Source organism: Engystomops pustulosus, chromosome 11, assembly GCF_040894005.1.
Source record: "Engystomops pustulosus chromosome 11, aEngPut4.maternal, whole genome shotgun sequence".
Taxonomy (NCBI): domain Eukaryota; kingdom Metazoa; phylum Chordata; class Amphibia; order Anura; family Leptodactylidae; genus Engystomops; species Engystomops pustulosus.
Window position 1 is genome coordinate 20,541,666 of NC_092421.1, and position 22,559 is coordinate 20,564,224.

Sequence of the window (22,559 nt, forward strand, 5' to 3'; positions counted from 1 at the left end):
AAACGGCTCGTTGCTCGGACGAGTATTTCCCCTGCTCGAGATCGAGCATTTAATTAAAAAAACACAGTGAAGAACAATGAAGAATAGAATAAAAACAGTGAACACAGTGAACACAGGATCATTTAAGTGAAAAAGACAGTGAAGAACACAGTGAAGAATAGATTACAGATGTTCGGCACATATGCTTACTTGTCGGAAGATACGCGCGGAACGGTGCGAACAAAATAGCATGTGAAGAACAATATATATGTGTGAAGAACACATTGAAGAACACTGTGAGCAGGACAGAGACACCGGGGAGCAGCACAGAGACATCGGGCAGCGGCACAGAGACATCGGGCAGCGGCACGGAGACATCGGGCAGCGGCACGGAGACATCGGGCAGCGGCACGGAGACATCGGGGAGCGGCACGGAGACATCGGGGCACGGAGACATCGGGGCACGGAGACATCGGGGAGCGGCACGGAGACATGAGGGAGCGGCACGGAGACATCGGGGCACGGAGACATCGGGGAGCGGCACGGAGACATCGGGCAGCGGCACGGAGACATCGGGGCACGGAGACATCGGGGCATGGAGACATCGGGGAGCGGCACGGAGACATCAGGGCACGGAGACATCGGGGAGCGGCACGGAGACATCAGGGAGCGGCACGGAGACATCGGGGCACGGAGACATCGGGGAGCGGCACGGAGACATCGGGCAGCAGCACGGAGCGGCACGGAGACATCGGGGCACGGAGACATCGGGGCACGGAGACATCGGGGAGCGGCACGGAGACATCGGGGAGTGGCACGGAGACATCGGGGAGCGGCACGGAGACATCGGGGAGTGGCACGGAGACATCGGGGCACGGAGACATCGGGCAGCGGCACGGAGACATCAGGCAGCAGCACGGAGACATCGGGGAGACTTCAGTGGAAGAAGAGCAGCGGATCCCGGGACAGCGTATCTCCCGACAAGTAAGCAGATGTGCCGAACATCTGCAATCTATTCTTCACTGTGTTTTTCAATTAAATGATGCTGTGTTCACTGTTTTTATTCTATTCTTCACTGTTCTTCACATCTGCTAACTTGTCGGGAGATAATATACGCGCGGAACAGTGAAGAATAGATTGTAGATGTTTGCATACATCTGCTAACTTATCAGAAGACCTTCTTTTTCAATTAATTAACACATTTTATTCCCGAACCATGGTCCCTTTGAAAAAATGCTCGAGTCTCCCATTGACTTCAATGGGGCTCGTTATTCGAGACGAGCACTCGAGCATCTGGAAAAGTTCGTCTCGAATAACGAGCACTCGGGCATTTTAGTGCTCGCTCATCTCTAATGTTCACCCTTTAACTGCTACCTGCATTTTCTGCGGCCTGTGGGGGCAGAATTTTAATTTTGTTTTTGGAGGGGGTGAATTTGAGTGCTGAACATGAACTTATGGCTGAAGTCCAATTTCGAGTTTGGGGACCTGAACCCGAAATGTTTGGCACAGACTGGAAGATTGTGTTTCAGGTCCTATGCACCACACAAGATGAGGTAATATAGAATATTATAGAATATATTCTTACAAGGTATGATCAGGCCTTTCTGCAAGCTTCAAAGCCTCGTGCATCCCTGCAGCAGACAACTTCCTGTTGATATTTCGGTACCTGCATTGTAACAGATTTCGATAGGTTGTTCTCAGGTCTCTGTTAAAAAAGGCATAAATGAAAGGATTGATCAGAGAGTTTGCATATCCCAGCCATAAAAATGTCCTTTCCATCCACAAGGGAATACAGCTGCACTCTGTTCCACAGATAAATGGTCTTGCAGTTGAAAGTATAAAAAAAGGTAACCAGCATACAGTGAAAGCCCCTACAATAATCCCAAGTGTTGTAGCTGCTTTCTGTTCCCTTTTAAAAATGGAAATGTTTTTTCTGTCATTTTTCAGTAATCTGGATAGATTTGTACATTCTTCCGATTCTTTGTGTATTTTTACCACTCCATTTGCCGCAATCATTCCTTCGCTTTCTTCTGATCGTGGGAATCCGGCAAACTTGTGTTTGGCTGCGCTTCGCTTAGCAGCTTTGAATATTCTGTAGTACATGAACAGCATAACCGACATAGGGATGTAAAAGGCAACCGCTGTAGAGTAAATGGTGTAACCAAAATCCTGACTGATCAAGCAGACTTTGTCGTCATTTACATTCTGAGCCCAACCAAAGAGAGGAGGTAACGTGATGGAGGCAGAAAGGAGCCAGACACATAGGATCATTTTGGCCATACATTTCCCGTTTTGCCTCACTGGGTAGGTCAGGGGTCGGGTGATTCCAAGATACCTGAAAATAAGCACAACAGTGTTAAATTATTGCAAATGTCTCATGTATCAGTTGCATCGTGACCGACGTGTGGTTTGTCTTATCCCATGGGTAGCTGGGGTACACCAAAGGCTCTACTTTTCAATTTACTTATGACATTGCTGAGAGTTTACAGATTGTAATATTATTAATTGAAGATGAAATGTAGCTCTGTAAAGTAGTTAACACTGGAGGTTAATCAGGGGACGGGGACCAACTCATTTTCTTGAATGTTGGACCTTTTACTATCCTACAGGTCACTTAACATTCATTGCTCTGCGGGCACATTGGCCTCTTGATAAAATTGGAAAGACTTTGATGATATTGGCCATGCATGATTATGCATGGATGGATACGTCTCTATAGTTAAATGCTTAATGTATTGAGTGTAATTATGTATGCACAAAATTTAGCAAAAAAAAAAAAAACTTTTTGAAGGTTGCCAAATTTGGAAAATAGATAGGATATGCCATAAATAATTACATAAACATAAATATAAACCCACCTCTGAGGATAATAGAATATTACATAAGATACATAAGAACATGTGGTATTCTTAATGGTGTGAATTGTCTTTGTTGGTGGGACATTTTTTATTTTTTGAGACTTTTTAGACACATCCTAAGACATATATGGTAATAAGTATGGGTCAATTGGACTTTTATTTGCACCTAAAAAGGTTCTAATTTGCTCAAAAATAGGGGGTGAAGAAGGTGCAAATCAAAGAAAACATCTGCCTTGCACAGATACCTTAGGAATACTGCAAAAGACTGTGGTGGGATCAAAAGAAAAATGCAAATAATCCCACAATGGGAGCAAAAAATGTGCAAAAATGAAATTAAAAAAAAATTAAAAAAGTAACATGTCCACCAAGGTGTGGAATAATCTTAAACATGCGCAAGAGAAATGGCTGGCCACCAGAGTTAAATCTCAATTCCATATAGCAAAGGGTCTCTAATGCATAGGTCCATGTAAATCTTCAGTTTTTACTTAACATATTTTCAAAAATATATAAAAGTCTGCATGGGGGATCAGGTGCAAATTGTTGAAAGGGGGGAGGGGATTTGCCAGTTTTTGACTTCAGCACTAGGAAATAATTTAAGAAAATGTGGTAGGGTGCGAAAACTTTCCAAATGTACTGCATTAGCTACCCTAAAACTGAAAAGCCTATAGTTCTGCTGCCACTTTGTTCTAGTAAGCAGTAGGGACACCAGGGCAGGCGCCAACACTATCATACCCAGAGCTGTAGGGGGGCCCACATAACCAGGCCGGCACCAGCACCTGGCTAACTTGGGCAAGGCCGGGGCTCTGGGGTATTGGAGGGGCCCACTCGGAATCTAAAAACTCACCTGTCCTGGTTCCCCCGAAGCGGCGCTCCACATGGTATGCGACGGCTCTGAAGCCGGCGCACATGATGATGGTCTTTGGATCACGTGTGCCGGCTACAGAGTCTCCTGTTCCCTAAAATATTCCCTATTTCCTTAATTTTTAATGCCGCCATGTGAGTTCACTTTAAATGGTCCCACTGAGGCTCTGTCACCTAGGGGCCTACTAAAACCATGGAGACAACCCTGAGGGGCACAACCGTCAGATACTTGCCAAATTGACACAGGTGGAATACCGGAGCCGCAATCTTGCTGTATTCCTAAGAGCAAAATTACGCCCTCCTTTACTCCTTTATTCCAGGTTAGTAAAAATGTAAATTAGATAATGTATTAAATGCTTAAATCAACTAATAAATATTCATTTTCAATGTCAGTATAAAGCCTATTCAAACAGATATTTCTGATAGCTAATATTAGCTAAAGTGTTGAATAGACATTTTCCCGAGAGATTTAACAGGTTGATATACACAACAAAAGAAGTAACGTGCTAACATTTCCTGATTGTGTCACAGCTGACAAGAATCACATTGGCTAATTCATCAAAGTCATGTCTGAATAAAATGCTCATTACCATACGTGTTCTCTCTTTAGTTTCTACCTGGCATAAGAACAGTGGGAAGCCAGGGAGACAAGAAAAATATTACTGGATACTGAATATATAGGAATAAGGCCAAGAATTCAGGCCACAGAAGACAGAATAAGAACATGACTTTCATGAAGCTCATTGTAATCTGCTGAATATACAGTAAGGAAGATGTATAGAATTTCTATATATAGGTGTGAATTTGAAATATCAATCTTATTCACTTAGAAATCATTGTGGAGTTTATAATTAAAGGGGTTATACTAAGTTTGACAGTTTTCCCTAAATCGCAAGAATTGACCCTCATCAATCAAAATAACAGGGGTCCCTTTCCCAGCACGCGCATTGATTCTCCATTCAATACTATGGCAGTGTCAGTAATTGCTCAGCGCTCAACAATGTCCAGCGCTACCATTCACTATGTGATGTAGATAGCGCTGTGCTAAGAAATTTCCAACATTCCTATAATATCGAATTGACGCATTTGACTTGCATCAGTTTGTGAGAGAGCGGGACCCCTGTTCTTGCAAGCCCCTGGGATCCCCATCAATCAGAATTTTATCCCATATCCTGTGGATAAGGGATAACAATTAAAACTGATACAATTGTTTAATGGCATATTCCATTTCCCAAAGTGCATTCTTAAGCTTAAGGTAAACATTAACATTGTCCAAACATACTGATTTACCCTGGACAAATAGTTGCGGGAAGAAAAGGGTAGAAATGTTAGGCTACATACGCAATACCGTATGCTCGCCTGGCCATGCAGGAGAGGAAGAGGGGTGACCAGTGGTCACTGACCACTGTTCACCTCTCCGCTCTCCATTGCAAACAGCGCTGTCCGGCTGTATGTACGGTGAAAGATAGAGCCGGCTCTATCTTTTCCCCATGTACGGTATGGTGTGACCCATGTGTGGCACTGTACCGCTGCCGGGTCGCAATAGCTGTCTATGGGGACATATATCCTGTCGCAAACTTGCTTGCAGTGTGAATGGAGCCTTACAGTTCAACATGCCCTAACACAAGACATGTTTGGCAGCAGTATACTCCATTGTCTCCTCTCAGGTTTGGAAAGGGTAGCCATATACAAAAAGATTCTAGAGTAGGCACTATATTCTCCTAAATCCATAATTTCATATTGATAGGTAAGTATCGTTCGCTTTTTGTTTTTGGATGGGAAAAAATGCGAGGAGATAAAAACAAAGTTGGATGTTGTTTATGGGGACACTTGCCATCTATGACCACAGTTCGATATTGGTTCAACGAATTTAAACGTGGACGACCAGGATGCCCGGCAGACACGGTTACCGAGGAAATCATTCAAAGAATCCACGACATGATAGTCGTTGATCCACAAACTAAAGTGTGCAAAGTAGCAGAGGCCGTAGTTGTGTCGACCGGAAGGGCAATTAATATTTTATATAATAAGTTGGCGATGAAAGAATTGTCGGCCCGATGGCTGCTGCGATTGCTCATGGTGGACAACAAGCGGATGCAGCTGTTAACTTGGAAGCAGTGTTTGGAGCAAAGTCAGTGAGATCCGAAGGAGTTTTTGAGTCGAGTTGTCACCGTTGATGAAAGATGGATTCATCATTACACACCAGAAAATAAGCAACAATCAAAGCAATGGAATTCTCCCGGTGAATCTGCTCCATAGTAGGCGAAGACGGTCCCATCGGCCGGGAAGATCATGGCGACGATTTTTTGGGATGTGAACGGCGTCATCCACATGGATTTTTTAGAAAAAGGAAAAACGATCAGTAGACAAAACTACAGTGAGTTATTGGACCGCTTAAACAAAAAATTGAAGCAGACACGGCCGCATTTGGAGAAAAAGAAGGTGATGTTTCACCAAGATAGCGCACCAGCACATTCATCCAGAGTTGTCACCGCCAAACTGCATGAATTGCGTTATGAATTGCTGCCGCACCCCCTGTATTCACTCGATCTGGCTCCCTGCGACTTTTTATTGTTCACTAACATGAAAAAATGGCCCGCGGGAAAAAAAATTAGCTCAAAAGAGGAAGTCATCGCTGAGACAAAGGCGTATTTTGGAGAGTTCGATAAATCCTATTTTTTGGAGGGGTTAAAAAAATGGCAGGAACGTTGGGAGAAGTGTATCTTTATAGAAGGGGACTATGTTGAAAAATATAAAAAAAAATGTTTTTTTAAATGGTGTCTTCATTTCTAACACAGGTACTTATTGAACCGTCCTCGTACATACACCATGTTCTTGTTTTGTACATATACATATAAGTTATCAAACTGAAAATCACACACTACGGAATTAATTTATAATGGTAATTTTGAGATAATTTGAAAACTGGAAAAACATATAATATACATTATAAACCCCCCACCAAAAAACTAAAAATGAAGGTCTTTTTAAAAATTTTTTTTATTTTGAGCTATCCCTTTGTGTCACTAAAAACATGGTATAAAAGGTATTGAATGAAAAAAGGAAAACAAAGAGAAAAGATTGAGATAAATGACCCCCTAAGGGTCAGCACAAAAAGAAGGTGACAGATCCATTTGTTTAGCACCGATGATGCTGGGGAACCAGTTTTTTTCCTCCAGTTTGATATTGTGGAGCCAGGTGTTATGTAAAGCCTTTCATTTTTTTTTTTTTTGTGGACATGAAAAAAAAATACAGACCAACAAAATCATAACAGATATAAAAAAGGATGTGAACAAAAAAACTGAAGCAAAGCAGAAACATAACACAACGGACACATCAGTGTAAATCTGCCTTAACTTTTCTTCTAATTTTAGATTTCAAAATATCGAAAAAAAAGAATGTCTGATATCCTTTGGAATATTGACAGGCTGTTACAGTGAGCAAGAAGCACTTCCCCCCTCCCACTGTCAGCTGAAACTTCCTCTGCTTTTGTGAAATAAAATCAGGCAGCAGTATGGGGAAGTGCAGGGGGAGCAGAAGAGGGGCTCTGGTAACACCCCCTGGAAAACTTCAGGCTCATAATTTTAATTTTAAAATGATAGAAGTTGATTTTAGAAGGAAGAAGGCCATGAATAACAAATAAGAGAAGATCACCACAGTCTCGGTGCCTGGATCTATGAGTAAGTGTCCCTGGTTTATCATAATGGATTTTGATGGTAGATTTCCTTTAACCCTTTTACGAGCTGAGCCCTTTCCATAGCCGGTAAGTCTTTGCTGCATATCGCAGCAAAGACTTACCGGTAACACCCACGATCGGTGCTAGCACCAATTGTGGGCGTTAATCCGCAAATTGCCGTTGGCAAAGCTGCATGGGCACCGCCTTCTTGCCGAGGATCGTCGCTCCCCGCGACATCATCGGGGAGCGCCGATCCATCACCATGACAGCCTCGGATCTTCCGAAGACCTGAGGCTGTCTCGTTTTTACCCTTTCATTACAATGTGGTATTAGCACATTGTAATGAATGAGGAGGAAAATCCCAATACTATGTAGTATGTAAATGTAATTGTAAATGTAAATGTATTAATGCCAGAAGATGGCAAAATAAAAAAAAGTCTACATGAGATTTTAATTTTTGTAAATGTATGAAAACATGAATGCATTTTTAATTTTTTTCACGCTTCCCAGTACATGGCAGGGAATAATAAATACCATCTCTATAAAGTGCAATTTGTTACGCAGAAAACGAGCCCTCACACAGCTCTGTACGAGTCAAAATAAAAAAGTTATAGATTTTTGATTGTGGGGAGTGAAAAATGAAAATGAAAAAAACAAAAAAGGACAAGGCCCTGAAAGGGTTAAACATAAACTAAGCTGTATGTTAAATTGTGAACATCAACTGAATAAGAGCTTTACTTCCCAGACTTGAAGAAGGGGCTATAACAGTGATGGCGAACCTTTTAAAGATCGAGAGCCCAAAATAAGACCCAAAACACACTAGCTTTTCCCAAAGTGCCAAAACGGCAATTTAGGCAGTAACAAACTTATTGGTACCAGAATCTTTGAGCTCCAATCCGACCCTGTCTACAACTTTTCACTCTTCGGACAGGACCAAGCAGCACAGGATGGGCCACTTTAAAATAGCAGGGCACAACTTGGACTACCTGAGACTGCAGGAAGGTGTCATGTCTGGCAAACTCTGTGCCTGGGAGACAACCCGTGTGCTCACAGAGAGGCCTCCGAGTGCAATCTCTGGCACCAGTGCCATAGGTTCGCCACCACTGGGCTATAAGATCTTCTTGTAAGCTATTTATCCATTTTAACCATTTAGAGACACTAATAAAAATACAATTAGGATTATATCTAACTTCACTAAGATTATCAGAGATTTTTAAAAAATCATAAAAAAGAGCCTGTGGCTAATAAGATCACATCTGTTGGACCTGCCCTAATATTAAAGATCTCTGGAAACAAGTTTTCATATTAATTACAAGATTAAGCAATAGACAGATAGACCCAAGTCCAGAATTAGCTTTGTTAAACATTGGAATAGAATTGATACCAGAAAAATACCAGCAGATGGGCAGTAAGTGAAATCTTTGCAGCTACTAGAACAGAGATATCCTCTAAATGGAATAATCTGGAGTCATCGGGGATATGAGATTTAATTAAAAGACTAGCTCCATACCGTATGCATGAATACTCACTTGTAGAAAAGGAGGTGAGAAATATAGCGCACCTCATGGAAAAATGGGAATGTCTAAAAGGACAGCAATCCCTGCTAATCAGGAATATAAACAATCATTTTCCATGGAGATGTTTTGAAATTACAATTGCTATAAACCTTTGCTTTTTTTTCGTTTGATGTCTTACTTTTGGGACTTTTGGGATATAATTTTTATATTCTGATTAATATATTTCTACAAACAGACTAAGGCTACATTCAGAAGGCCGTTGCCCACCGTACCATAAAATGACAGGCATATGGTGGCGCGCAGGGAGAGGAGGAGGAGGGAGCACCACTCACCCCCGCCCTTCTCCATAGGAATCTATCTTTCGTCAAAAGATAGGACATGTCCTATCTTTCTATGGGGTACGGAGCGGTACGGTGCCGCACCGGTTGGATGCCGTTAGCCCATTGCTGTCCCGTTTTTAGGCTGTTTTTAAGCAGTTCGTTAAAAAATGTGTGCGTTTTAAAAACGCATGCGTTTTTTTAAAAAACATATCTGTTTTTGATTGTTTTTTCCAATTATCTTAATGAGGATAATTGGAAAATGTACAAAAACGGTCAAAAAACAGATGCGTTTCAAAATGCCACGTGCGTCGCCGGCCTAAAAGGAGATGCAAATTGACCCTTATTAAAGTTGTACTTCGGGACACTACATATACACAATGCGGCACATTTACTCAGAAAGACTGAAACTTCACTAAAAGTGCTTTTTCCATGTATAATGCTTGGTGCGACCGATTCATTAAGAACGTGCGCCAGAAATCATGAATGTGTCGCTTCCCCGCACTGGCCTGACAGAGTTCACCTTTTTTGTGGTGCACCTTTAACATAGGGCGTGCAATACAATTTGCAAGTTAAAAATGGTGCTCGGTCCGACTCTGTTGTGCCGCATGGAAGCCAGCGCAGCTGTGCCACAAAAAGGTTCGCGTGCAACACAAAAGCAGCGGAGATACTTCTTAAATACCTGTGCAAGACATTTTAGCCATGGAGAACGCACACTGCCCGACTAAAGTGCAGAGCGACCCATAGTAAAGCCCGTTCGACACTTGCGAATGTGATGCGATGAACTCGCATCACACTCGCAGCGCATGCTGCCTGGATCACTCGGCCCGAATGCTGCAAACCGAAACTGAACTCAGCATGTCAGTTCACTCCCGGTTTGCAGCGTTCGGGCCGTGCAATCTGGGCAGCATGCGCTGCGAGTGTGATGCGAGTTCATCACATCACACTTGCAAGTGTGGAACGGCCCTAAATGTGCCCCAATGTAATTACCATGTTCCCAGACTGCTGCTACTACTTTAAGCGGCCAAACAGGGTGCTGGGTGTTAGACCGCCTTCTATCTTACATTTTTATCACCTATCCTAAAGACAGTTTCTGAGAAACCAACACTAGTAATTTATCCATGTTGCATTCTGAAACACAACGCAGTCGGAACAGGGAGGTTATGGGCATATGATATTTCATAAGAAAGCTCCCGGTGTTTTGCATTGTTTACAAGGTACTTATTACCAATCGGATGAGTTTCTATTGAAACACATATGTGATGGGGTTGAGCCCCCTCCCTGTTCCGTCTGGATCGCAGTTTGAAATACAATCCAAATGGAACATGTGAACGCAGCCTGAGGATTTGGACAACTAGGAACATTTTTCCTGTGTTACTCTTCTGTATCTGCTTCTTGTACAAGTTCTGCAGCCAATAACCACAATGTACAATTAATTCTCTAATTCATTTCCTGCTGCTAATAGCAGCCTTTCTAAGCATTCTTTCGTGTTGTACATTGTTTCTATGCCAAAGTTGTTTCCATGACAATTCAGAGTTAAAGAAATGCTTATTACATGGACTTAATTTTTTTCAGAACATATATAAATATTTTTTTAAACGGTTTTTATTAACATTTGCATAATATCCAACATACAGTTGTTGTTAATTTGCATTGTACACGTCTTTCGCTAATTCACTATTCCATTTGCACTTTATGAGAATATCTCATTATTGCTGGTGCTTAAATGACTCCAGGTTAGTGTGGTTAATGACATGTAATTATGCCATTTAATAATAACTAAAAAAAATAAATATTGCAGGATATATACAGTATACAGTAACTTTAAAAAAAGGAGTACATTAACTTGGCTACCCAAGAGGATGGTCCGTAATAATAATAATTCTTTATTTATATAGCACACACAGATTACACAGTGCTGACAAATCAGTCCCTGTTCCCATGGGGCTCACAATCTAAACAACCAACCAGTATGTTTTGGAGCGTGGGAGGAAACCAGAGGACCCGGAGAAAACCCATGCAAACACAGAGAGAACATACAAACTCTTTGCAGATGTTGACCTGGGTGGGAATCGAACCCATGACCCCAGCACTGCAAGTAGAAGCGCTACTCACTCAGCCACCGTGCCATACAAGGGTGTCGGCACTCCAGGTAGTGGTGGTCAGTGAGCTGAATGAACTTTTGGGTGAAAGATGCTATTTTTGTGTTTTTTGGAAGAGAGGAAGGGGTTTGGCCCAATTGCAAATGTGTTTCTAAAGAAATACATCTGATCGGTATAACGGTTTTACACGTTAACAATGCAAAACACTGAGGGCGCGTTCACACGTTGCGTTTTCATTGCGTTTGAAACGCATATACAACAGCTGATGTGAGGTAATTTGCCTAATTACATTACCGTTTACGTTTGTAAACGCAATGTTAACGCATGCGTTAACAAAACGCATGTGTTAACGCAATGTTAACGCATGCGTTAACATCGCGTTTACGATGCGTTTTGTTAACGGATGCGTTAACAGTGATGTAATTAGGCAAATCACCCCTCCTCAGCTGTTGTATATGCGTTTCAAACGCAATGAAAACGCAGGTCAAAACGCAACGTGTGAACGCGCCCTCAGGGCACCTTCCCACGTGGCGTTTTTCTTGCGTTTTTAAACTCATCTAGAACGCAAGTTGGAGGGGGGTTTGCCTGAAACGTATGCGTTCCCAATGAAACACGTGCTTTTCAATGCGAATGCATATGCCTTTTAGTCAAGCCCCCTCCTCCTTTCATTTTGGATGCGTTTAAAAACTCCACGTGGGAAGGCGCCCTAATGGGGAGCATTTAAAAAAAAATTCTGGCTTTTTTGAGACTTGTGACACATGTGGTGTTTTTGTTGCGTTTCAGCTGTGATTACGAACTCATTTATTCCGCATGCATTTTTCAAATGTTTGCTTGCGTTTGCGTTTTTTTTAAAACGCAATGACTGATGTGCGTTAATTACTTGCAGCTGTGTCTCTTGGAATTTGTAAAAATGCAGGCATCTACTCCCTTCTGTTTGTGCATGTAAGCACATGCGTTTCAAAATGCAAACCACAAATTGCTGCATTTTCAAAAACGCATTAAAAACGCACCTCAAAAAATGCAGACAAAAAAAAAACACACAAAGGAGAAAGTTAGTGCAAACAGTTAGTGCAAGACGCATATACCAAAACTTTATCCCTTACCCAGAACCATTGTCTCCAACCAAGCAAACCACCATCTCACCAACAACCAAACCACATTAAAACTCCCCCACTCAATTTCATCACAACATACAACAATAGCCACAGCAACATCAAACGCATTCTGACTAAACACTGGCCCATTCTACTCAGTGATCCTCATCTCAAACTCTCCCTACCCAACCGTCCATCAGTCACATTCAGACGAGCCAAAACCCTCCGCAGCATACTCGCTCCCAACAAACTCAAGATACCAACTAAGACCCAATCCACCACCTTTCTGACACTCAAAGGATCCTACAAATGCGGCACATCCAGATGTCTATGTTGCCTCAACATCCAACACAAAAGAAAGTCTTTCACCTCAACCACCACCGGTGAGTCTTTCGAAATTGTCTCCTTCCTCAACTGCCACTCTTCCTTTATCATCTACCTGCTTGAATGCCCATGCAACCTACAGTACATCGGCAGAACCACCCAGCAATTACACATCCGTATGAATAACCACAGGTCCAATAGTACAAACGGCTTTCTGAAACACAGCGTCTCGAGCCATTTTGCGCTCAAACACAGCAAGGACTTCAGTGACATCAGGATCACCCCGATCGAAGAGATCCCCTCCACCACCAGCAACAGATTCCAGAAACTCCGACAGCGAGAATCATACTGGATCTACAAATTGGACACCCTCTCCCCCGCTGGTCTTAACGACATGGTCGAAACATCATTCTAACCCCATGATCCACACCTCCTCTTCTTCTGGATTCCATCATTGTCGCTCTTTGTTTACCCTCTTATGGAAAATTGCAAATTTTAAATTTTAAAATTTTAAATTTGTAGATTGATTTTTAATTTAATTTAATTTGATTCATTATTAGTATTTTGTATCTATTATTTTATATTTGTATTGTTAATTTTATTTCATTTCAATCTAATTTCATCATTTATTATACTTTACCATTTAACTTATTTATGTATTTCGAAAGTCAACTAGAATTACAGCCTAACTTTTATTTTAACAAGAATTACTTGTCTTGTCCCAATTATCATTCATCATTTGGTCTTCCATTGTCATCCTGTATCTTTTCCTTACTTAACCGGTTCACTACTCATTTAACCATTCATCTTACTCACTACTTACTCTTTCCTCCTTTTGACTGTTTTCTATCACCTTCCTTTTGATAATTTCTTGTTAATTCCTTTACTCCTCCTCTTACGCGCATCCCCCCCACAATCGTTCCTGTCTCCCATGTCTTTCCATCCATCATCTCCTCTTTCTACTGCATCATTCACTTCATTTTCACTTCATTTCTTCTATCTTCCCCAATAATTCATCTTCCCACATCTTCAGTCTATCCTTTTACTCTTCTCATCCCCATACATACACACATTCCCTGCTCTCAGCACATTACATTACAGTTACTTCAAACTCACCTTGCGCTCAACCCATATCTCCGTGCCGCAACCCGCGCAGGCGCACTGCCCCCGCATCTTCCTCAATCAGCCGCCTGCCACACCAAATAAAAAACCGCGTGTCTACCCGGCGCGCTTTCTGTCCATCCCACGCCGGTGTCAGCACGCAGCCTCCCTCCCCGCTACACCGTTTGCAGCGGTAAGTAAGCGCCACTTTCTATCCCACACACTGCTTTCACTCCATCGGTCTCTTATGCTTTGTTCTCTCATCTGCATTCCCTTCCTCAGGATTGGATCCCTAGGCAGCACAGTATCTGCCCACAACACCGCAGGTCACACTGCAGGTACCTCTCCCTTCTCTCCTCCACACCGACTTTACCACACTCTCATATGTTTACTGCTTGTTTAATAATTTAATAATTTAATAATTTATTAGTTTATCTATTTATTAATTTATTTATTAACCAACTGATGTACCACACTCTGTTTATTCATTTTTTTATTGAATCTAATTATTTAATTATTTAATTATTTAATTATTGATTTTACCATCCTATTTTTAATCCTTAGCTCACTTGCTCAGACCCTCGAATATATTCACATTCACTATTACAGCCCACTACCCATCTACCGGTTCCTTTGTATTAGTGTATATTTTATTTCTATATCTGTACATTTCACAATATTTGTATTTTTGTATTTTTGTACTTCTTTATTTATGTCTGTGTCCACTAACTCATTAACTAACTAATTATGTCACCTCATGTTCTTTTACCATGTAACCCCACAGTGCTTTGACCTGATGAAGACGCCATTACGGCGTTGAAACGCGTTGTCACTTTTCCAATAAAAATAACCAAAATCAATAATACACTTTGGATGTAGCGCGTCTCACTCCTCTAACCCCGTTTTTTCTCTATTTTCTCACAAAGGAGAAAGTTAAGACACTTTAACCTAAAACCCATTGAAAAAAACTTTTGATGCTGTTTCACAAAGTTCGGCATGTTGTTTTCTATGTTTCCAGAAGTGAAAGTCTGAAAACATCTCAAATTTTGCTTAAACATTTGAGACTTTTGTGAGACTTTTCAGACAAAAGTGTCAAAAAAACAAATCACCTGACTCACCCGCATCATTTATCAAAACTAGAAGCACCCCAGGGTGCTTGTAACTGATTGCATTGGTTTCTATAGAAATCCATATAAGATTGGGCCGCACCCCTCACTGTTCCGCCTAGATTGCCTTTTGAAATGCATTCCAGACGAACATGTGAACGCAGCCTTAAACGGCCAGTGCACAGGGGGCGGGCATGCATTAACATCCCGTGTACAATGCGTTTTGTAATGTTAACAGTAATGTAATTAGGCAAATCACCTCTCCTCAGCTGTTGTAGTGCATTTTAAAACGCAATGAAAACGCAACCAAAGCGTACGGTGTGACCGCGCCCTTAGGAATCTTGTGGACAAAAGTTTTTTTTTTCTCTCTGGCCGCTAACTAAGGCTCTCTTGTCCTTTTTGAGGTCAGTGTGTCTACAGTATTTTCAGGTTTCTGAGTTGTATGTGCACAAAGACAGTCTGCAAGTCATCTGTATGTCATCTGTTTTTGTGCAAAAAACAAAAAAAATTGGCAGGTAATTGCTGCATGATTGTGCTGGCCCCCTGCACACAAGGAGGACGTGTGCTAAATGGATTTTCTACAGGTAGAACACATCCTCGTTTGCTTCTGTAGACTCATGAACAAAGCGGTGAATTTTTACAACCCAGCAGAGGAGCCGTCTGCCTGAGACGCAAAAGATAGAGCAGGTTCTATTCCTTCTAGTTTTTGTGCCCTTTATAGTTATTTTTTAATTGTCATCAACTCATCTGTGAATCACTTATCAAGGGTTTCTGTTCCATATACCTGAACACGTCTGCAAATACCGATGGCAACTGATCCGCAAATATGACACCTGTGTTTCTTCACAGGCCCCTCTATGGGAGGACTTCATTTTCTGGGACACTAGGCTCAAATATGGCGGGGCACATATACTAAGGGACCGCATTTCCGTCGGGTTTCCCGACTATTTCCATTTTGCCCCGCCTTTAACAGGGGATTTTGGCGCACGTGATCAGATTTTTGTGCAATCGCGTCGACTTTCATGCAACACAAATCGGGAGGCATGGCCGTCGGACAACCGGACTGATTCGGAGTAAGTGTGGGATTTCACATTTAAATTGTGTCGCATGTAGAGATGAGCGAACATACTCGTCCGAGCATTAGCGTACTCGAAACTGCTCGTTGCTCAGACGAATACTTCGCCCGCTCGAAAAAATGGCAGCTCCCGCCGTTTTGCTTTTTGGCGGCCAGAAACAGAGCCAATCACAAGCCAGGAGACTCTGCACTCCACCCAGCATGACGTGGTACCCTTACACGTCGATAGCAGTGGTTGGCTGGCCAGATCAGGTGACCCTGGAATAGACTAGCCCCTGCCCGCGCTGCTCGGATCATTCTGTGTTTGGATGCTGCTAGGGAGAGAGCTGCTGCTGGTCAGGGAAAGCGTTAGGGTGTTCTATTAGAATAGTGTTAGGCAGAAGTGATTCTACAAGAACCCAACAGCCCTTCTTAGGGCTACAATAACGTTATACATTTTTTTTTTGTTTGCTTGTGGCTGGGCTTGCTGGCATTAGTAGTGCAGCTAGTACCATATTGTGAGGAATTTGCAGGGGGACTTGCTACCGTTGTGTTTAGCTCTTAGTGACACGCATATCCACCTCAAACACCAAAGTGGGACAATTTATTAGGGGTTTGATTAGAATTAGGCAGAGTCTGCTGATTTATTTTTTTTTTACCTTTATTTCATTTTATAGCTCAAACTCATCTTGCAAAGCAGTGTGCTTTCATTGTAGGCTACAAAATAGCCATAGGAGAACCCCACCGGCTTACTTAGGCCTACAATAGCGTTATATTTTCCTTTTTTTTGTTTGCTTGTGGCTGGGCTTGCTGGCATTAGTAGTGCAGCTAGTACCATATTGTGAGGAATTTTCTGGGAGACCTGCGACCGTTGTGTTTAGCTCTTAGTGACACGCATATCCACCTCAAACACCGAAGTGGGACAATTTATTAGGGGTTTGATTAGAATTAGGCAGAGTCTGCTGATTTATTTTTTTTTACCTTTATTTCATTTTATAGCTCAAAGTCATCAGGCACAGCACAAAATCTAGTTGTGTGCTGTCAGTGTAGGTTAGAAACTAGCCATAGCAATAGGATAGCATCGTTTTGTTAAAAAAAAAAAAAAAATTAAAAGTTTACCCTTTTCATTTGGAAAATGTTTAACCCGAGGGCTAGGGGTAGAGGACGAGGGCGTGGACGTGGGCGTCCAACGACTGCAGGGGTCAGAGGCCGTGGTCCTGGGCGAGGTGAGACACCACCTGCTGATGAGGGAGCAGGGGAACGCCGCAGAGCTACACTCCCTAGGTTCATCATGTCTCAAGTTACTGGGACTCGTGGTAGAGCACTGTTGAGGCCAGAACAGTGCGAAGAGGTGATGTCGTGGATTGCGGACAATGCTTCTAGCCATTTGTCCACCAGTCAGTCTTCCACGCAGTCCACCCATGTCACCGAAATCAGCACTCCTCCAGCTCCTCCACCTCAGCCTCCTTCCCCCCAGTCTGCCCCCTCCCAGCAAAATTTGGCATTTGAACCGGCATACTCTGAGGAACTGTTTTCTGGACCCTTCCCACAGTCACAAACCACTTGTCCGGTTGCTGCTGAGCAATTTTCCGATGCCCAGGTTTACCACCAGTCGCAGTCTGTGGGTGATGATGACATTATTGACGTAGTGGAAGAAGTGTGTAAAGAGGTGTCGGATGATGAGGAGACACGGTTGTCAGACAGTGGTGAAGTTGTTGTCAGGGCAGGAAGTCCGAGGGGGGAGCAGACTGAGGGATCGGAGGATGATGAGGTGACAGACCCAAGCTGGGTTGATAGGCCGGGTGAACACAGTGCTTCTGAGACGGAGGCGAGTCCTATAGCAGAACAGGTTGGAAGAGGCAGTGGTGGGGCCAGACGGAGAGGCAGGGCCAGAGCTGGCGCATCAGCGCCAAATGTTGCCCGTAGTCAAGCTCCCGTGGCGAGGGCTAGATTTTCAGAAGTCTGGAGGTTCTTTAAAGAAACACCGGATGACCGACGGACTGTGGTGTGCAACTTTTGCCAAACCAGGATCAGCAGGGGTTCCACCACTACTAGCTTAACTACCACCAGTATGCGCAGGCATATGAATGCTAAACACCCCACTCAATGGCACCAAGCCCGTTCACCTCCGGCCGGGCACACCAGTGCTCCTTCCCCTGTGTCATCTGCTAGTCAGCCCCCTGCCCAGGACCACGGCCCAAACACCTCCCGTGCGAAAACCCCATCTTCGCCTCCACGATCCTCCACAGCATCCACCAGCGTTCAGCTCTTCATACCCCAGACGCTGGAGCGCAAAAGGAAGTATAGCGCAACCCACCCACCCCAAGCCCTCAACGTCCACATCTCCAAGTTGCTTAGCCTGGAGATGCTGCCCTATAGGCTGGTAGAGACCGAGGCCTTTCGAAACCTCATGGCGGCGGCTGCCCCTCGGTATTCGGTCCCCAGCCGCCACTACTTTTCCCGATGTGCCGTCCCAGCCCTGCACAAGCACGTGTCAGAGAACATCATCCGTGCCCTGACCAACGCCGTTTCTGACAAGGTCCACCTGACCACGGACACGTGGACGAGTGCTACCGGGCAGGGCCACTATATATCGCTGACGGCACATTGGGTTAACTTGGTGGAGGCTGGGACCAAGTCTGACCCTGGGGCAGCTCATATATTGCCGACGCCGAGGATTGCGGGGCCTACCTCGGTCCAGGTCTCAAAGGCCTACTATGCCTCCTCCTCCTCCCACCCCTCCTCCACCTCCTCCGAATTACCATCCGTGGCCATGGCGCCATCAGTCGGTAGCTCTAGGCACAGCAGCAGTGCCATCGCTAAGCGACAGCAGGCGGTGCTCAAACTGCTGAGCCTAGGCGATAAAAGGCACACCGCCCAAGAGCTATTACAGGGCATCACGGCGCAGACTGATCTGTGGCTGGCACCGCTGAACCTGAAGCCAGGCATGGTTGTGTGTGACAACGGCCGTAACCTGGTGGCGGCTCTGCAACTCGGCAGACTGACACATGTGCCATGCCTGGCCCATGTGTTAAAACTCATAGTTCAGCGTTTCCTCAAGACATACCCCAATCTGTCTGATTTGCTCACGAAGGTGCGCCGCATCTGTGCGCATTTCAGGAAGTCCAGCACAGATGCTGCCACTCTCAGGGCAGCGCAGCGCCGCCTCCAACTGCCCGCTCACCGACTGTTGTGCGACGTGCCCACGAGGTGGAATTCAACATTAACCATGTTATCCAGAGTTTTCCAGCAGCGCAGAGCGATTGTAGACTGCCAGATGTCAACTTCCACCAGAACTGGTAGTCAGGTCAGTCAGCTTCCTCAAGTCTACAATGAGGAGTGGACGTGGATGTCTGATATCTGTCAGGTGCTGAGTAACTTTGAGGAGTCAACACAGATGGTCAGTGGCGATGCCGCCATCATCAGCCTCACCATCCCGCTGCTTGGCCTGTTGAAAAACTCTCTGGTCAGCATGAAGTCGGAAGCTTTGCGCTCGTCACAAGAGACGGGGGAAGAAGATTCCCTTGTTGATAGCCAAAGCACCCTTAGGTCTGTTTCTCAGCGCATATCGGAGGAGGTGGAGGAGGATGAGGAGGAAGAGGAGGAGAATGTTGGCGAGACAGAAGTGGGGACCATTGTTCAGTCCTTCACTGTTCAGCGTGTATGGGCAGAAGAAGAGGAGCTGGAGGAGGAGGAAATGGGCAGTCAGGCCAGTGAGGGGAGTGAATTCTTGCGCGTTGGGACTCTGGCACATATGGCAGATTTCATGCTAGGCTGCCTATCCCGTGACCCTCGCGTTCAAAGAATTTATTCCAGCACCGATTACTCTGTATTCACTCTCCTGGACCCACGGTACAAGCAAAATCTTCCCACTCTCATCCCTGGAGAGGAAAGGAGTGTGAGAATGCATGAATACCAGCAGGCCCTGGTGCACAAGCTGAAACAGTATTTCCCTTCTGACAGCGCTAGCGGCAGAGGGCGTACTTCTGCGGGACAAGTAGCGAGGGAGAGAGGGCGAGCAGGCAGCTTTTCCAGCACTGGCAGGGGTACGCTTTACAAGGCCTTTGCCAGTTTTATGTCACCCCAGCAAGACACTGTCACCTGTCCCCAGTCTCGGCAGAGTAGGGCTGATCTTTACAGAAAGATGGTGAGGGAGTACGTAGCTGACCATACCATCGTCCTAAATGATCACACAGCTCCCTACAACTACTGGGTTTCAAAGCTGGACATGTGGCGCTGTACGCCTTGGAGGTTCATGCCTGCCCTGCCGCTAGCGTGTTGTCCGAGCGGGTTTTCAGTGCAGCTGGTGGCATCATCACCGATAAGCTTACACGCCTGTCGACTGACAGCGCTGACAGGCTGACGCTTATCAAGATGAATAAAGCCTGGATTTCTCCAGATTTTCATTCTCCACCAGGTGAAAGAAGCTCAACCTGAATAATGTATGCACTCCTCCTCCTCATTGTCCTCCTTCTCCTCCTCTTTGTACACTAAAGCATAGGAAACTGGCTATTTTTTGCCAGAGCCAACTGGCTCTAGCTATAGTACTCTATGTATTTAATTTTTCTGGAGGGCCACCTACCCGGTCCTCTGTTTTAAGCAATTTTTGGGAGTGCCACATACAGGCACTCAATCTATTTAATTTTTCTGGAGGACCACCTACCTTCTCCTCTGGTTTGAAAAATTTTTTGGATTGCCACATACAGGCACTCAATTTATTAAATTTTTCTGGAGGACCACCTACCTGCTCCTCTGGTTTGAAAACTTTTTTGGACTGCCACATACAGGCACTATCCAAATTAAATTGTCTCCATTGCAGCCTCCACATGTCGTCTTTTTAGCTGGCTCCACACGTTGTCTCCATTGCTACCTCCACACGTCATCGCCATAGCTGCCTCCAAAAGTCGTCCATATAGCTGCCTCCATACATTGTCTCCTTATCAAATGAACTGTGTCAGGCAGAATTTTGGGTTGTTTTCATGGATTCCACATCAAACTTGTTAACTTTGTCGCCACCCTGCTGTGTAATCCACAAAATATACTGGCAAACTTTTATCATCTACCGATATTATTTCAGCGCTTCATGCGCATCTGTTTGCATTCCCCTCACCCGCCATATCCCAAACTTATAAGAACGCTACTACACTTGATCTTATACAAAAGGTTCTTAGAAGTGCTGTTTGGGGAGTAGCCTAGAGACAGGGGCTTGGATTGGCGAAAGCTCGCCTGGCAGCGAAGCGCCAGCTCCATCTCAAGATCCAACTAACATAGTTTTAACTGCAGCACCTTTAATCTACTACTAGTTCACTGCCTCCATACATCGTCCCCTTATCAAACGAGCTGTGTCAGGCAGAATTTTCAGGTGTTTCACCAGATACATAGTGGAACTCGGCCCATCTGTCGCCGCCATGCTGGAGACCTGAAGTTGCAATCATAGCAGCTCAATATGGATGCCCCATACTGTCGCTCTTAATCATGGAACCATTTCCGTAAAAACAATTAAAAATAGAACCACTATGCTATTCCATTATTCCTAGGTGAAATATTCAAACGATCCGGCCTGCTTTGAAAATTATAATTTTTTCAAAGTAAACGCTTCTGGCCCCCAGGCCCATTTTGGGTGGGGAGGAGCCGAGAGACAGGGGCTTGGACAGGCGAAAGCTCGCCTGGCAGTGGACCGCCAGCTCCATCCCAAGATTAGGCAGCCTCAGAGGCATCCATGCATGCTGCCCCTGCTGTTTCCTGTCCATTTTGCCTCCACGATCCTCCACAGCGTCCACCAATGTCTCATTTCAACTTTCTATACCCCAGACGCTGGAGCACGAGAGGATATGCAGCACATCATCCCCTTATCAAACGAGCTGTGTCAGGCAGAATTTTCAGGTGTTTCACCAGATACATAGTGGAACTCGGCCCATCTGTCGCCACCATGCTGGAGACCTGAAGTTGCAATCATAGCAGCGCAATATGAATGCCCCATACTGTCGCTCTTAATCATGGAAGTCGTCTCCATGGCTGCCTCCACATGTCGTCCCCTTATCAAAAGAGCTGTGTCAGGCTCATTTTTCGGGTGTTTCACCAGATACGTTATGGAACTTGGTCACTATGTCGCCACCATGCTGTGTTATCGACTAAATATACCGTCAACCTTTTGTTCACATAGGAAATCATTTCACCTCCTTTGGTGAAACCTGAGTCCATTTAGGGTATGTCGCCATGAGACTCTCTAGCCTGCCACTCCTGCCGCTGCCTCTGCATGCCGTCCCCTATAGTGTCAGGGTCAATTATTGCATGTTTTAGATGCTATCTAGCCTCATTCGGTCACTCTGTTATGACCATGCTGTTGCCCATAATTTTGGCATAATGGTGCGATTAAGCAGCCTCAGAGGCATCCATGCATGCTGCCCCTGCTGTTTCCTGTCCATTTCCGTGGTGTTTCCATCCTTTTCTGAGGTTCCCAGGTGTTTGGCCAAGCTTCCCTGTGCAGAGCCTTGGTCCCCTTGAAAAATGCTCGAGTCTCCCATTGACTTCAATGGGGCTCGTTATTCGAGACGAGCACTCGAGCATCGG

The 22,559-nt window shown here is 44.5% G+C and overlaps 1 protein-coding gene across 2 annotated transcripts in view; it reads right to left on the bottom strand.

Annotated features, from left to right (window-relative positions):
* The window catches only part of HTR7 (5-hydroxytryptamine receptor 7), a 101,394-nt gene that overhangs the window by 21,230 nt on the left and 57,605 nt on the right, over positions 1 to 22,559 (bottom strand). For both annotated transcript variants that reach the window (XM_072130050.1, XM_072130051.1), the window contains exon 2: positions 1,565 to 2,314. In XM_072130050.1, the coding sequence (XP_071986151.1) occupies positions 1,565 to 2,314 (750 nt within the window). The remainder of the gene's footprint in view (positions 1 to 1,564; positions 2,315 to 22,559) is intronic.